We start from the raw sequence: 14,357 nt of genomic DNA, 5'->3' as shown, positions 1-14,357 counted from the left end.
TTATGAAAAATTATATTTGTCCATATCCAAGGGATGGCTTGAAGTAATACGTCCACATGTACACGGGTATTTTTGAAAATGCAGATTTTTCTATGCATTTGCATCTTTCGTCCACTCGTAAAACTGAAAACAGATTTTTTTAAAAACTCCTGCCAGGGTGGAGAATTTCAAATACTCAGTTTTTGCGTTTACGTGTGGATGAGGAAAAGTGATGTTTAGTCACGGAACGTCAAAGGTGTGCTTTGTTCGACGCTGTGCGCCATGTTATTGTTTACATGAGATGAATTTCTACAATGGCGGATAGAGACAAAATACTGTTGCTGTTAATCTGCAGTTCTTACACAGTTACTGTCCGTTTGTTTAGAAAGAGAGGCATCAGATGGAACTTCGGACATGGCCTCTACATTCAACACAGCTGCTCCCACAATCCTAACTTGGTTTTGAATAAGTTTTCTTTTTATTGTTCATTCCTAGTTGCAAGTCTACACCAACCAAAATACTTTAATTAACATTTGAAATGCTGAAGGCATTTGAAAAGTAACAAATTTATCTGCCTTTCCAAGAAAACAACTTTTGGAAGTACTTTAGTCTTTCTGTCCCAGGCTTCTAATTTGCCAACATTTCATTTTTAGCGTTTACATGTGGACGGAGATACTTTTTTTTGAACGAAAAATCTCCATTTTTACCCGTACACAAGTGTGGGGATCCTCAAGCTCTTGCCAGTTCTAGGCCAATCAGCATTTTGTCCATTGCCTCTAACAGGGCTGAAACTGGTACCTGACCAGACTACCACTTACAGTTTTGCGCTACATCCAGTCACTTTAATTTTCAAGTCTGATTTGGAGGAAAACGCAAGGTTCTTGAATGATATGCTAGTAGTGGTGTGGCAGGCGTTAAAAACTTGAGAGCCTGCAGCATTTGGTTTCAGATCAGGCACACTCAAACTTAACAGCGTCAATTTTAGGGGCTCGTCTAGAGGCAACATATTGGTGAATACTTTAATCTGAGAATTACATATTTTGCTAAAAGGGATTTAGCCAAGGCCAGCCAATCTGGACTGGGTGCAGCAGAAAGTCGTCTTTCAGCAACTGCCAAACCTCAGTGCTCCACTGCATTTGATAAAGGCTCAGGAGGGGACAGGTCTCATTTAACCCTTAGAAGAACCTTACCTAAATCTCTGTCATTATTCACCAGGGAGAAAACTTTAAACATTCAAGTCATCCTACATTCCTTTAAAATATGTGATGTTTGCTGATGATACAAACTTATTTTGCTCTGGAAAAGACATAAAGAAATTACTGAAAACAGTGGAAACAGAACTCATGAAGTTAAATAGATGGTTTGTATTTAATAAACTATCATTGAATGAAAGTAAAACAAAATTTATGTTATTTGGAGGTAGTAAAAATAATATTAAAGTAAAATTGAATTTAAATAATGTGGAAATTGAAAGAGTATATGAGACAAAATTTTTAGGAGTAATTATTGATGATAAACTTTGTTGGAAGCCCCACATAGAACATGTGAAACGGAAATTATCCAAGTCTATTTCTATTCTTTATAAAACAAGAGATTTTTTGAATAAAAACTGCCTTTATTTATTGTATACTTCCCTTTGTTTGCCTTATATGACCTACTGTGCAGAAATTTGGGGGAACACATACAAGACATATTTGGATTCAATATTTAAATTGCAAAAAAGAGCTATTAGAATAATAAATAAAGTTGGATATAGGGAGTCAACCAACCAGTTTTTTGTAGGATCATGTATGTTAAAATTCATGGACATTATATATTCTAAAACTTTAGAAATTATATATCGTGTGATTAAAAAGAATGTTCCAATTTGTATTTTAAGTATGTTTCAACTAAGAGATGGAAAATATGATTTGAGGGGGGTCTTATAAGTTTGAAATGCCTAAAGTGAGAACCAATGTTAAGTATAGATGTGTCAGTTTTGGGAGTGAAATTATGGAATGGACTTAATGAACTGAAGATGCGTTTTTCTTTGTCATTCTTTAGGAAGATTTTAAAAATTAGTATTATACAAGGTTATAGAAATTTGGTTTGTTAAAAAAGGTTTGTGTTGATTTAATTTCTTAATTTCTTGATTTATCATTGATTTCTTTTCAAACTGTTATACAACTTATTTATCAATGCTATTTATTTTCTTGGTTAAGGATTTGATTATTTCTATGGGGGTAAGGGATAGGATAAGTATAAGCCATAAAGCTTCAGCCTATTCCTTTTTCGGTTACTGTTTGAGTACTTTTATGTAAAATTATAATCTGTTGTTGTTGACTGAAATAAACATTTCAATTCAATTCATCCTCTGCAGCCAAGAACTGTCCTAGAGAACAAGTTTAAGATGTGAGAAACCATTCAATATTCTGCAAAAACTGACAGTTCGGGTGGCTAATCTCATGTCTTGGCAGGCAGCGATCCCAGCTTGAGACTCCTCAGAGCAGGAATTCAACTGAAGTGTCATTTGATGGCCGAATGGAGTTTCCACATAAATTGGAGTGGCTGTAAATTTGTACAAGAGCAGGTTGTGAAAGACGGGACACTTGATTTGGTGTTAAGCCTGCGATAATTGTGAAATACTGGGCTCAGTTACATCTCTAGATGCAGTTCAAGATGTACATCACCCAGATATTTAATGAGCTGCAGAGTCAGTGGCTTTTAACATTGGGGCATAGACTTGTTGCTTCTTGCTTACAAACACATGAATGTCATTAGCTCTAAAGATCAACCCCAACCCAGATGTTCAGCTTTTCTTTCAACCTGACAGAAGACGAGAGAAACTGCAGGAGAGCTTTCACACTTTATTTCAGATAAATACAGGAGATCCTTGTTGCACTGTAGAGCTGTGAAGGAGGAAGAAATTGTGAGGAACAGGTTTTAACCATCAAGAAATGCCATGTTGTAATATCCAAAAACCAGTGACCCACCTGAGCCCTGCCAGTTTGGCTCGTCTCTTCCATCCATGTCAGTCTGAAGCTGACCGATGGAAATTTGGCCAAGGGTCAGAAGATTGCTGCTTTACTTGACCCCAGTGAGGTCCTTGGTAATACCACCAGTAGTCGTTCCACATAGGATTCATGTGGGAGTTGTAGTAGCCACTGTAAGGGTGGACATATCTCTGAGGATGGCGCGGCCTTGTAGGGCGTTCCAGTCCATCTGGCTCTAGAAATGCAGAGTCCCGACCAGGGCGGCCTTCGTTACGATGATGCTCGTCGGGGTGCGGCCTTGATGGGCGTTCCAGTCCATCTGGCTCTAGAAATGCAGAGTCCCGACCAGGGTGGCCTTCGTCACGATGATGCTCGTCGGGGTGCGGCCTTGTATGAGACGGCACATAAACCTGCGGTCTTTGGTGACCCAAATCATCTTCCTCAGGCTGTCGATGTCCGCCGTGATGTTGCTGGCGGCGTGGCGAACCTCGTGAAAAGGGAACGGCTAAGCTGAACTGGTAGCCCAGCTTGGAAGGATCATGGAGTCTGCCGGGTTTATTAAAACTGTTGTCAATAATAAGGCCGCTTGGTCCGTACCGAGGAGGATTAGCACCATAACGAGCATAAGGAATCTTCAGGCTCAAGTCAAAGCTCCTGGGCTTGGCCACAAGGTGGTCTCTATGTGCTCGAGGCTGGAGCGGATACGTTTCCATGGGTCTGTGGGCGGGAATATTGGAGCGTGGCTGATACGATCTCGGGGATTGGACTTGGACCTGATGGCGCACATTAGGGTAGATCTTTGGACCTGCCGGCCGCAGAGCCCTCATGTACTGGAAAGGACGAGGATTTCCATACACATCGTGTTCCCCTCTTCCACCCTGCCATGCTCCAGGCTGCACAGGACTTGTGGCTGAGAGAGAACATGGGTAAGAATACAGATTATACCAAGCTAAAACACATCTACAGTTTGACAGTATACTGATGCAGATTTATCTTAACAGGAGGTAAGTAACTTAAATTTGATAGAGGTCTTCTCTGAGTGGACCAAAATTTTTGTTTCCTAATCTGTAAGGTGGCAAGAAATGCAGATGATTGCAGCTAAAGAAACCTTTTTGCACAGACCTATAATTACTCATTTAGGAGCCTCTGTGGGGAATGTTTGGGTTCAGAAACTTTTACATGTTTAACTACAGTCTGCTTTTAATGTCACTTTAATTGGAGAAAGAGCGAACCCAAGCCTCCAAACACACGCCTTCCGGTTCTTATCTGCATGTTCTCCCAGTTACAAGCTGTTCATTCCCTTACGTGCCCCACCCTGCCTCCCCTACGTCTATTTAGTACACGGGGGGGATCTGCCAGGCCTGGGAGCCGCTGCCAGTACCCTTTGAGGCCTTCCCCAAACCGCAGCTCAACTGGCCAAGCCATTCACCTTTACCTACTAAAACACTGTCAAACCTAAAATGATGACGTGGGGCCAGCAAGTGAAATTTGATTCTAGAATCAGTCACTTCAGTTTCTTCACGAAAGTATTTACATAAACAGATATTTCCCGGTGTTTAAAACTTTACAAAGGGTTAGTTTTCAGTGCCATGAAGAGGATTTAGCCGTTTGTTACCATCTGTTCATTCAGTTGCAGTTTGGACTAGTGCAATTATCTCCACTTTTTGGTTTGGACCAGTCCTCAATTTACCATCTTCAGGTGGGCCAACATGCAGCCGTTTGTCTGCTGACAGGTATGAGACTGATGGAGCATAACCCCAGTGCTAGCCTCCCTACACTGGCTTCCTTACAGGATCCAAGTTGTGCTTTTACATCATGAAAACGACCAAACCCCTTGTTACCCATACGAGCTTCTATTCAGGCTCCTAAAAGTATGAGGTTAAGTTAAAAACCAGTGTTAATTACTCCACGGTCTAACTTAAATTTTGTTGTGACAGAGCCTTCTGTGGCAGGCCCCCTCCCTCTAAATCAGGCGTGGTGAACTCCATGCCTCGAGGGCCAGTGTCCTGCAGGTTTTAGATGTGTCCTTGATCCAACACAGCTGATTCAAATGGTTAAATTACCTCCTCAACATGCCTTGAAGTTCTCCAGAGGCCTGGTAATGAACTAATCACTTGATTCAGATGTGTTGACACAGGGTGAGATCTAAAACCTGCAGGACACCGGCCCTCGAGGCCTGGAGTTGGACACCCCTGCCTCTAAATACTGGATCTGCACAAACACTGGAACATCTTACGTTTCTACTAAAGACACATCTTTAATGGACTGACTTTCAGCACATGTTGAACCAAACATCAATTTTTACAGCTTCGGTCACTGTTGCTGCAGATGTTTGTCTTATTGTATCATTTTATATTTTTATTTTATTATTGTTGTGCATTTTACACTTTAGTCTGCAAAGCACTTTGTTGGAAATGTGCTGTATACAAAACACCAAGAACCTTAACACCAGTCACCTTTAACTGGCATTTTAGATGTTGTTAAGCCAGTTTAGATGAAGAAAACCTGGCTTTTTGCTGTGTGTGCGCTTCTTGTCTATGAAGAGAACCAACTTTTTGGTTTGGTCTGGAATACTTTGTCCCACCACTGGATCTAATCAGCATTTCCAGTTTAACGTTGCTCTAGCATCAGAAACATTCAATTCTTTAGAGTCTTCTGGTGGCATTTCTCAGAGTCTGATACAGTTTATCCACTTCAATTCTCTGCTTCCAAAGCAAACCAAATTTAACCTGCTGATTTGGACATGACAGAACTTTAGCCCATTGGCTGTGTTGTCCTTACAAAGATAGACTGCAGACCCATTTAGTGGCACACAGTGGCATTAACAGTCAGCTTTCAAAGACATTAATGTTTTAATTATGTGCTCTAGAATATTAGCTGTTCCCAAGGTTGTTTTGTCTGTTTAGTACCCACTGAAGGCCTTCATACTTTCCCCAAGAATACTGAATTTACAGAATGATTAAGTGTTTTCTAAAGAGATGCTCCAGGTTCTGCCTGCAGGCATGACTTTGCTGGACTCTTCAGGAAATGCAGTAAGTTGTTATAGTTTTTTTAACTGTGGAGCAGGTCGTTTCAGCACAGGCTTAAATGTTATTTGCTACAGGCTTTGGAAAAAATTCATAACAACAAGATGCAAGTAAGGCTCACCTCCTGGAAAAGCTGAGGAGTAGTCCACATCACTCAAAACATAAAGCAGTAAAAACCTGTCAAACAGCACAAATACAGTCAAGATAAAACCAGAAAAAGGTCCACATTTGAGTACAGGAAGTGTAGATCATGAAAGCACATTTAAACGTTGTACCTTGCAATTAGGAACCATGCAGCCATGACTGCTGCAGCTACACTCGCTGTGTCCTCACAAACCCTTCAGCTGGACTGTGCGTGCAGTAGTGCCCTGTCAGCTGTGGCTCCAGAGCACTCACACATCCAAACACCAGTTTGATTCTGAATCAAGTGTTCAGGACATGCTGCTGTCTTTATAGGGCCTTCCTACTGCAGGTGTTTCCAATTAGCCTGTTTTAATGATTGTTGAACTGAGGTACCCAACAGGTCAACTTCCCTCCCCCATACACGTGTGAGGGAGAGAGAAGAAATTAGTGGCTATATTTAGCAACCTGAGGAATTTGTTTAGGGCAACAACACAGAATTACAAAATCCTTTATTTGAATATCTTCCCGTTACAGGATTGAAGGAGACAATGTAGTTATTTTTTCCTGCTATTTTCCCATCCACGCTCCAGTAGGTGGCAGTAATGTGGCTTTAAGTTGGTTTACCAGCTGCCATTAGGCTTTAAAGAAGAAGAGCCTTCACCGCTATGGACTTCGTTATTTCTTATCCCAGTACAGTACCTTTATTTATCCAGGTAAAAACATCTAATTAAGATTAAAAATCCAATTTCAAACAGAGACGTGGCATCGTGGCAGAAAGAGTATTTATATTATATTTCTTTGTATTTATAGCATTTTCAAAAATGTTACCCCACGAGTTCAGATGGTACGAATCATTGACACTGAATCTCCCACATGATTTTGTTTTGTCAGCATTACAAACGCCGAGTGTTCCCTCTGCACCGGGTCACAGGGTTGACCTCCTGATGCTCTCATCCACTCAGTGCTGCTTGATTTTGTGACATAAACATAAAAAAATCACAAAGAAAGAACAATACAGTATCCTCAACTGCACCAAAGAGTAAAACAGTGAAATGTGGATTATTAAACATTAGGTCTCTCTCCTCCAAGTCCCTGTTAGTACACGAGTTAATAATTGATCAACAAATCGATTTACTCTGCCTTACAGAAACCTGGTTGCAGCAGGATGATTATGTTAGTTTAAATGAATCAACACCCCCGAGTCATTCTAACTACCAGAAACCTCGAAGCACAGGCCGAGGGGGAGGTGTGGCAGCAATTTTCCACACCAGCTTATTAATCAACCAAAGACCCAGACAGACTTTTAATTCATTTGAAAGCCTGATGCTTAACCTCGTCCTGTAAGACTCAGAAACCAGTCTTACTTGTTATCATCTATCGTCCACCTGGGCCTTACACAGAGTTTCTGTGTAAGGCACGTAGCCTAAGGCAGATAACTTGTAAGTTGGAGAGGAAATGGCGCATCACAAATTTAGAAGATCATCATTTAGCCTGGAGAAACTGTTTGTTGCTTTATGAGAAAGCCCTCTGTAAAGCCAGAACATCTTACTATTCATCACTGACTGAAGAAAATAAGAACAACCCCAGGTTTCTCTTCAGCAGAGTAGCCAGGCTGACAAACAGTCAGAGCTCTGTTGAGCAGTGTTGGTCAAGTTTCTTGAAAAAAGTAATCAGTAACTAATTACTGATTACTTCCCCCCAAAAGTAATCCCGTTACTTTACTGATTACTTATTTTCAAAAGTAATTAATTACTTAGTTACTTAGTTACTTTTTAAAAACACGATTTACAACCTGAATAGGTGATAAAGTGATAGATCTTTCAGCCCATTTCTACTTTTTCTGCATAATCCATCATACAAAATGTAATCAAATGGAAAAGTCTCTTTTTTAAACTTGTTTTATCAGTTTTAATCTTTTAACTTTGTGCATCAAGCAAAAATTAAATTATATGCAACATTCTCTGACTGGAAAAAATTAGTTTAACATTTAAACCTATTTTCTGCACATTCCAGCACATAAAATGAAATATTTTTTTGTGTTTACACTCACTCTTTCAAATAGATGCAAGTAAAACACAGCAGAAAATAAATAAAGTCAAAGACTAGCGGTCCTTTTGCTCTATTTTCACCTGTAAAGCAGGAGTGGGGTAGGCGGAGGTTTACCCTGGTGCAGGTGTGCCGCAGCGGTCAGTGGAAGAATCCGCGAGTTTCTCTGTGAATTTCCATGGCAGCGCACTCGGTGCTTGCTCGGATGTTTAGGGGTTTTCTTCCCACGCAGAACGAACGCTAATGTTTTTGTCACTTTTTATAGAATCAAATTCAAAATAAGGTCAGCACTTCCACGCTTTAAATGCACACAGCTGTTGTCACGAACGTCGCACTCGCTTACATCACTGTCATGAGACATTCTCGCAAAAAACTCACGATTTTAGTAATGCAGCATTCCTACGGGAAAGTACCGGTAATCTAATTACCGTTTTTGCAATAGTAATCCCTTTCTTTACTCGTTACTTGAAAAAAGTAATCGGATTACAGTAACGCGTTTGTTGAGCCAACCATCCCTTTAACATTAACAAGTAATGACTTCATTAACATCTTCACAAATAAAATTTGAACAATTAGAGAAAAAAATACCCATAATCATCTCACAGATGCAACATTTAGAGTCCTTTTCTCCAATTGATATTTCTGAGTTAGCTAATTATAGGCCAATCTCCAACCTTCCTTTCATATCAAAAATCCTTGTATGAGTTGTTGTCAAACAGCTAACAGATCATCTGCAGAGGAATGGCTTATTTGAAGAGTTTCAGTCCGGTTTCAGAGCTCATTACAGCACAGAAACAGCTTTAGTGAAGGTTACAAATGATCTTCTTATGGCCTCTGACAGTGGACTCATCTCTGTGCTTGTCCTGCTAGACCTCAGTGCAGCGTTCGATAACTGACCATAATATCCTATTAGAGCGATTAGAACATGCTGTAGGTATTACAGGTACTGCACTGCAGTGGTTTGTATCATATCTATCTAACAGACTCCAGTATGTGCATGTAAATGGAGAGTCCTCTTCACACACTGAGGTTAATTATGGAGTTCCACAGGGTTCAGTGCTAGGACCAATTCTGTTTACATTATACATGCTTCCCTTAGGCAGCATCATTAGAAGACATAGCATACATTTACACTGCTATGCAGATGACACGCAGCTCTATCTGTCCATGAAGCCAGATAACACACACCAATGAGTTAAACTACAGGAATGTCTTAAAGACATAAAGACCTGGATGGCTGCTAACTTTCTGCTTCTTAATTCAGATCGAACTGAGGTTATTGTACTCGGCCCTGAAAATCTTAGAAATATGGTCTCTAACCAGATTCTTACTCTGGATGGCATTACCTTGGCCTCCAGTAACGCTGTGAGGAACCTTGGAGTCATTTGAACAGGACATGTCCTTCAATGCACATATTAAACAAATATGTAAGACTGCTTTCTTCCATTTGTGCAACATCTCTCAAGTTAGAAATATCCTGTCTCAGAGTGACACTGAAAAACTAGTTCATGCATTTATTACTTCCAGGCTGGACGACTGTAATTCATTATTATCAGGAAGTCCAAAAAACTCCCTGAAAAGCCTTCAGTTAATCCAAAATGCTGCAGCAAGAGTCCTGACAGGGACTAGAAAGAGAGAGCATATTTCTCCTGTTTTGGCTTCCCTTCATTGGCTTCCTGTTAAATCCAGAATTCAAAATCCTGCTCCTCACATACAAGGTCTTAAATAATCAGGCCCCATCTTATCTTAATGAACTTGTAGTACCATATCACCCTATTAGAGCACTTCGCTCTCACACTGCAGGCCTACTTGTTGTTCCTAGAGTATTTAAAAGTAGAATGGGAGGCAGAGCCTTCAGTTTTCAGGCCCCTCTTCTGTGGAACCAGCTTCCAGTTTGGATTCAGGAGACAGACGCTATCTCTACTTTCAAGATCAGGCTTCAAACTTTCCTTTTTGCTTTAGTATATAGTTAGGGCTGGACCAGGTGACCCTGAATCCTCGGTTATGCTGCAATAGATGTAGACTGCTGGGGGATTCCCATGATGCATTGGTTGATAGTTTTTCACTCACTGTGTGTTAATACACCTCCCTCATACTTGTCATTAATCTCTGTCTCTCTTCCTCAGCATGTCTTTATCCTGTCGTCCTTCTATTCTTATCTTACCAGTTATAAATTTAAGTAAGTGAGGGAGTTGGACCCATTCCAGCAGTAATAAGGCAAGACTACTCACTCTGGTATCTACACCCAACACTAATATAGAATCACTATTTAAACACAGACACAGCAGGCCCTGATGTAAGATCAAACACTGCATTTCTTACTACAGAGGTGACAACATTTCTGGCAAAGCAACCTGCTGTTGGTCAAAAATCTTTGTAGAAGGCAACTACAGAAGCCCTATAAAATGTTAAAGATTTCTAAAACTATTATTGGACATTTTAGGAATTATAAGTGAATACCAAGTTATTTTTGCCCTAAAGGGACTAGAGATGTATGAGTAAAAATATAAATGACGACATCAAATGCAAGAAGGAAATTGTGTATTTATTTGCATGGTGAGTTACAGTCTTGGCAGAAATGTGCTCCAAAAGTAAAATAACCTTTGTGCACAGATTGAACACAGTTGACACTGAGTTAGTTCCTGTGTAAAGAACCCTGTTGCAGAGTTGGTGCCATGTTTAAGGTAGGCCATTCTGATCCAGCTATTGCTGAACTGGACTGTGGCTTAACACGACCTGGCTCAAAGGTTTGTTGCCGAGGTGGTGCCAAGTTTAAGGCAGGCCATTCTGATCCACCAAGGGCTGGAATTGATTGAGGCTTAAGACCAGCTGCCTCGAAGGATTGTTGCCTGGGTGGTGCTGAATTGAAGGCAGGCCATTCTGATCCAGATATTGCTGAACTTGCTTGAGGCTTAAGATGACCTGCCTCAAAGGATTGTTGCCGGGGTGGTGCCAAGTTTAAGGCAGGCCATTCTGATCCACCAAGGGTTGAAGTTGATTGAGGCTTAAGACCAGCTGCCTCAAAGGATTGTTGCCGGGGTGGTGCTGAATTGAAGGCAGGCCATTCTGATCCACCAAGGGTCGAACTTGATTGAGGCTTAAGACCAGCTGCCTCAAAGGATTGTTGCCGGGGTGGTGCCAAGTTTAAGGCAGGCCATTCTGATCCACCAAGGGTCGAAGTTGATTGAGGCTTAAGACCAGCTGCCTCAAAGGATTGTTGCCAGGGTGGTGCTGAATTGAAGGCAGGCCATTCTGATCCACCAAGGGTTGAAGTTGATTGAGGCTTAAGACCAGCTGCCTCAAAGGATTGTTGCCGGGGAGGTGCTGAATTGAAGGCAGGCCATTCTGATCCACCAAGGGTTGAAGTTGATTGAGGCTTAAGACCAGCTGCCTCAAAGGATTGTTGCCAGGGTGGTACCGAATTGAAGACAGGCCATTCTGATCCACCAAGGGTCGAACTTGATTGAGGCTCAAGACCAGCTGCCTCAAAGGATTGTTGCCGGGGTGGTGCTGAATTGAAGGCAGGCCATTCTGATCCACCAAGGGTTGAAGTTGATTGAGGCTTAAGACCAGCTGCCTCAAAGGATTGTTGCCGGGGTGGTACCGAATTGAAGACAGGCCATTCTGATCCACCAAGGGTCGAACTTGATTGAGGCTCAAGACCAGCTGCCTCAAAGGATTGTTGCCAGGGTGGTACCGAATTGAAGACAGGCCCTTCTGATCCAGCTATTGCTGAACTTGCTTGAGGCTTAAGATGACCCGCCTCAAAGAATTGTTGCCGGGGTGGTGCCGAATTAAAGGCAGGCCATTCTGATCCAGCAAGGTTTGAACTTGATTGAGGTCTAAGATAACCTGGTTCATGTGTCTGTTGCAGTGTTGCTGCAGAGTTAAAGAAAGGCCATTCTGATCCAGTTATTGGTGAACTTGACTGGGGTTTAACACGACTTGGCTCAAAAGTCTGTTGTGGTGTTGTTTCAAAGTTGAAGAAAGGCCTTTCTGTTTCATGCAGAGTGGAACTTTGTGGTTTAACATGAACTGGCTCATAAGTCTGCTCCTGTGTTTGAAAATGTAGAAAAGGTCTTTCTGATCCAGTAAGAGTTGAACTTGATTGTGTTTTGATGGAATATGGTTTATAAGCCTGTTCCTGTGCTTCTGAGTAACTACTACCAGCAGAGTTTAAGAAAGGTTGCCTTGATTGTTGCATTTCCTGCTTTATGTTACCGTAATTGACAAACTCTGTGTTCTCTGGATTTTCTTGACTTACTGAACTGTCAACATAGCTGGTCATTGGGATATTGGGATATTGAGAGACAGATGAAGAGGGAACGGATAAGTCGATTTGAAAGCCTGGTTTAGAGACAGGAGCGGTATCATTTCCACCATCATGTCCTTCACTGGCCAAATCTCCCCCTTCATTTCTGACCAAAAAATCAAAATATGGAATGCTCAGACTAAATTCGTAGCTTTTGGGTTTGGGTGACAGATATTTCTTCTGTGGTGGAGGCTGGGGTAGAACAGTCTCCTTTGGCCATTTGGTGGCAACATTAGATCGTGGCTGCAAGGGGTTTGCAGGCTTGAGGTTTGAGGCTTTTTGGTACACTATGGGATGGTTTTGTTTACAGATATGAAAAGGGGCCGTCCTAAAACGTCCCTGCTTTTCCAATGTTTTGTCCTGGGCACTGATGTAGTAGAAAGGATGACAGTCCTCATAGTTGTAGACTTCTTCCTCTCCTTCACTTTTCCACACTCTCGGTTGCACAAAACGTCTGGCTATGAAAGAAAACAAGTGAAGGTTAATGTAAATATTACATTGTAATTTGTAATTTCTGCAAGATTAGATGGCAAGATGGCTGACCAAGATGGCAGCAGCATGTCTCCTTGTGTAATGTCTGCTTTGAATTTGTTGGGTATTTTTTCTGTTTTTACTATTTTAAATGGATTCTAGTGTTTTTCCAACAAGGTATTTTAAACTATTCTGTTAGTTCTTGGAAAGTGGCCCATTTTGGGGGCCTCTGCTACTACCAGAAGTCGTCTGCACCACACCAGCGCCTGTGCTGCTAGCAGAAACCAACTGAGCCTCACCAGGGCCTGTGCTGTTGGCTGGACCTATCGACAGCACACTAAGGCCTGTGTTGCTAGCAAAAGCTCATCTGCATTATATGGCATCTGCTAGGCAACAATCAAGGCAATAACAATATCTTATAGAAGGCTCGTCTAGTTCCCCATGAAACAATTTAAGCAGCATAAGATGAAGCACAGGACAACTCATTTTATACCAACTGTATTTCATATAGTGTGGAGACAGCATCTAGATCCAGTACACAAGAACTCCATAGCGTGAGAATGCTGCAAACATACCCTGAACACTGTCCTGTTTTAAGACCATATATTGAAAAGTTAATAGCATATATTTCTTATCATTAATTAGCCTCAGATTGTAAAAATTACATTTCAGGACTGAAGAAGAGTGCCACCCTGAGTCCCCTTTATAGACGTTCCCCTGCTTTTGCAAATTGTTATGACTCTTTGTTGATTTGTGCAGGGTTGGAAAAAAGAAAAAGAAAAAAGGACATAGGTCAGCTTTCTTATGGAGATTTCTTACATCACTATACATATTAAAGCACACTTTAATAACCACGGTTTGGTTGAGAGCTGCTAGAATATTCAAGAATTTTAGAGCCATCTTGTGCCTGTAAGTCTGCAGATGAAGCCAACGTGAATGAAGCAGTGCAGTGTTTCCCTAAAGCACCACCCTGAACTGTCAGTGCTGTGTATCAGATCGCAGGCCTAGTGTTTAGTCTTACTTTAATTAGGGGAGCTGGTAAATTGTTGCTAACGGATCAAATCTTAACAGGGTTTAATTTGCAGGACTCTTCAGTTATAGTAACACAGGTATTTTAACAAGAAGAGTTTTAGCCCCATCTCCAAACAGCAGGAGGTGAGTCAGGCTTACCTCTTGGAAAAGCTGAGGAGTAGTTCACCTCACTCAACAAACAGACCAGCAATAATCTGTTAAACAGTTACAAATACACAGTCAAGGTAGACCCAGACAAACAAAGACTCAAGTAAATAAAATGAACCTAATAAAACCCGTTTGGTTTCATATTTAATGCGTTACCTTGTAATTAGGAAGCCAGCAGCCATGACTGCTGCAGTCGCTGTGTCCTCACAGCTACGAGCGCTGAGCTGGACTGTGCAGCACAGCTGCCCT

At 41.4% G+C, this 14,357-nt stretch overlaps 2 protein-coding genes across 2 annotated transcripts; both read right to left on the bottom strand.

The window, feature by feature from the left end:
- Positions 1-2,989: 2,989 nt before the first annotated feature.
- On the bottom strand, positions 2,990-6,278 carry LOC148102326 (uncharacterized). The gene is made up of 4 exons (XM_087844572.1): positions 6,253-6,278; positions 6,099-6,154; positions 3,316-3,861; positions 2,990-3,270 (listed from the first exon to the last, which is right to left on the bottom strand). The coding sequence occupies exons 1-4, from the start codon at positions 6,276-6,278 to the stop codon at positions 2,990-2,992; spliced, it is 909 nt and encodes a 302-aa protein (XP_087700698.1).
- Positions 6,279-10,781: 4,503 nt separating this feature from the next.
- Positions 10,782-14,290, bottom strand: LOC148102325 (uncharacterized). Its single transcript, XM_087844571.1, has 3 exons — positions 14,265-14,290; positions 14,100-14,155; positions 10,782-12,916 (listed from the first exon to the last, which is right to left on the bottom strand). The coding sequence occupies exons 1-3, from the start codon at positions 14,288-14,290 to the stop codon at positions 10,782-10,784; spliced, it is 2,217 nt and encodes a 738-aa protein (XP_087700697.1).
- Between the last annotated feature and the right edge of the window lie 67 nt (positions 14,291-14,357).

Source organism: Neolamprologus brichardi, chromosome 7 (assembly GCF_056152115.1).
Source record: "Neolamprologus brichardi isolate AB-2024 chromosome 7, ASM5615211v1, whole genome shotgun sequence".
NCBI lineage: Eukaryota > Metazoa > Chordata > Actinopteri > Cichliformes > Cichlidae > Neolamprologus > Neolamprologus brichardi.
The sequence above is the reverse complement of the archived record's forward strand: the minus strand, read 5'-3'. Positions and strand labels throughout refer to the sequence as shown.

Coding starts and splice junctions, on each gene's coding strand:
- LOC148102326 (XM_087844572.1), bottom strand. CDS start 6,278: ATGGCTGCATGGTTCCTAATTGCAAG. Junction 6,155..6,252: donor GCATGGTTCCTAATTGCAAG/GTACAACGTTTA, acceptor GCTGTTTGACAG/GTTTTTACTGCTTTATGTTT. Junction 3,271..3,315: donor GCACCCCGACGAGCATCATC/GTGACGAAGGCC, acceptor TTCTAGAGCCAG/ATGGACTGGAACGCCCATCA.
- LOC148102325 (XM_087844571.1), bottom strand. CDS start 14,290: ATGGCTGCTGGCTTCCTAATTACAAG. Junction 14,156..14,264: donor GCTGGCTTCCTAATTACAAG/GTAACGCATTAA, acceptor ACTGTTTAACAG/ATTATTGCTGGTCTGTTTGT. Junction 12,917..14,099: donor CTCCTCAGCTTTTCCAAGAG/GTAAGCCTGACT, acceptor TTTCTTTCATAG/CCAGACGTTTTGTGCAACCG.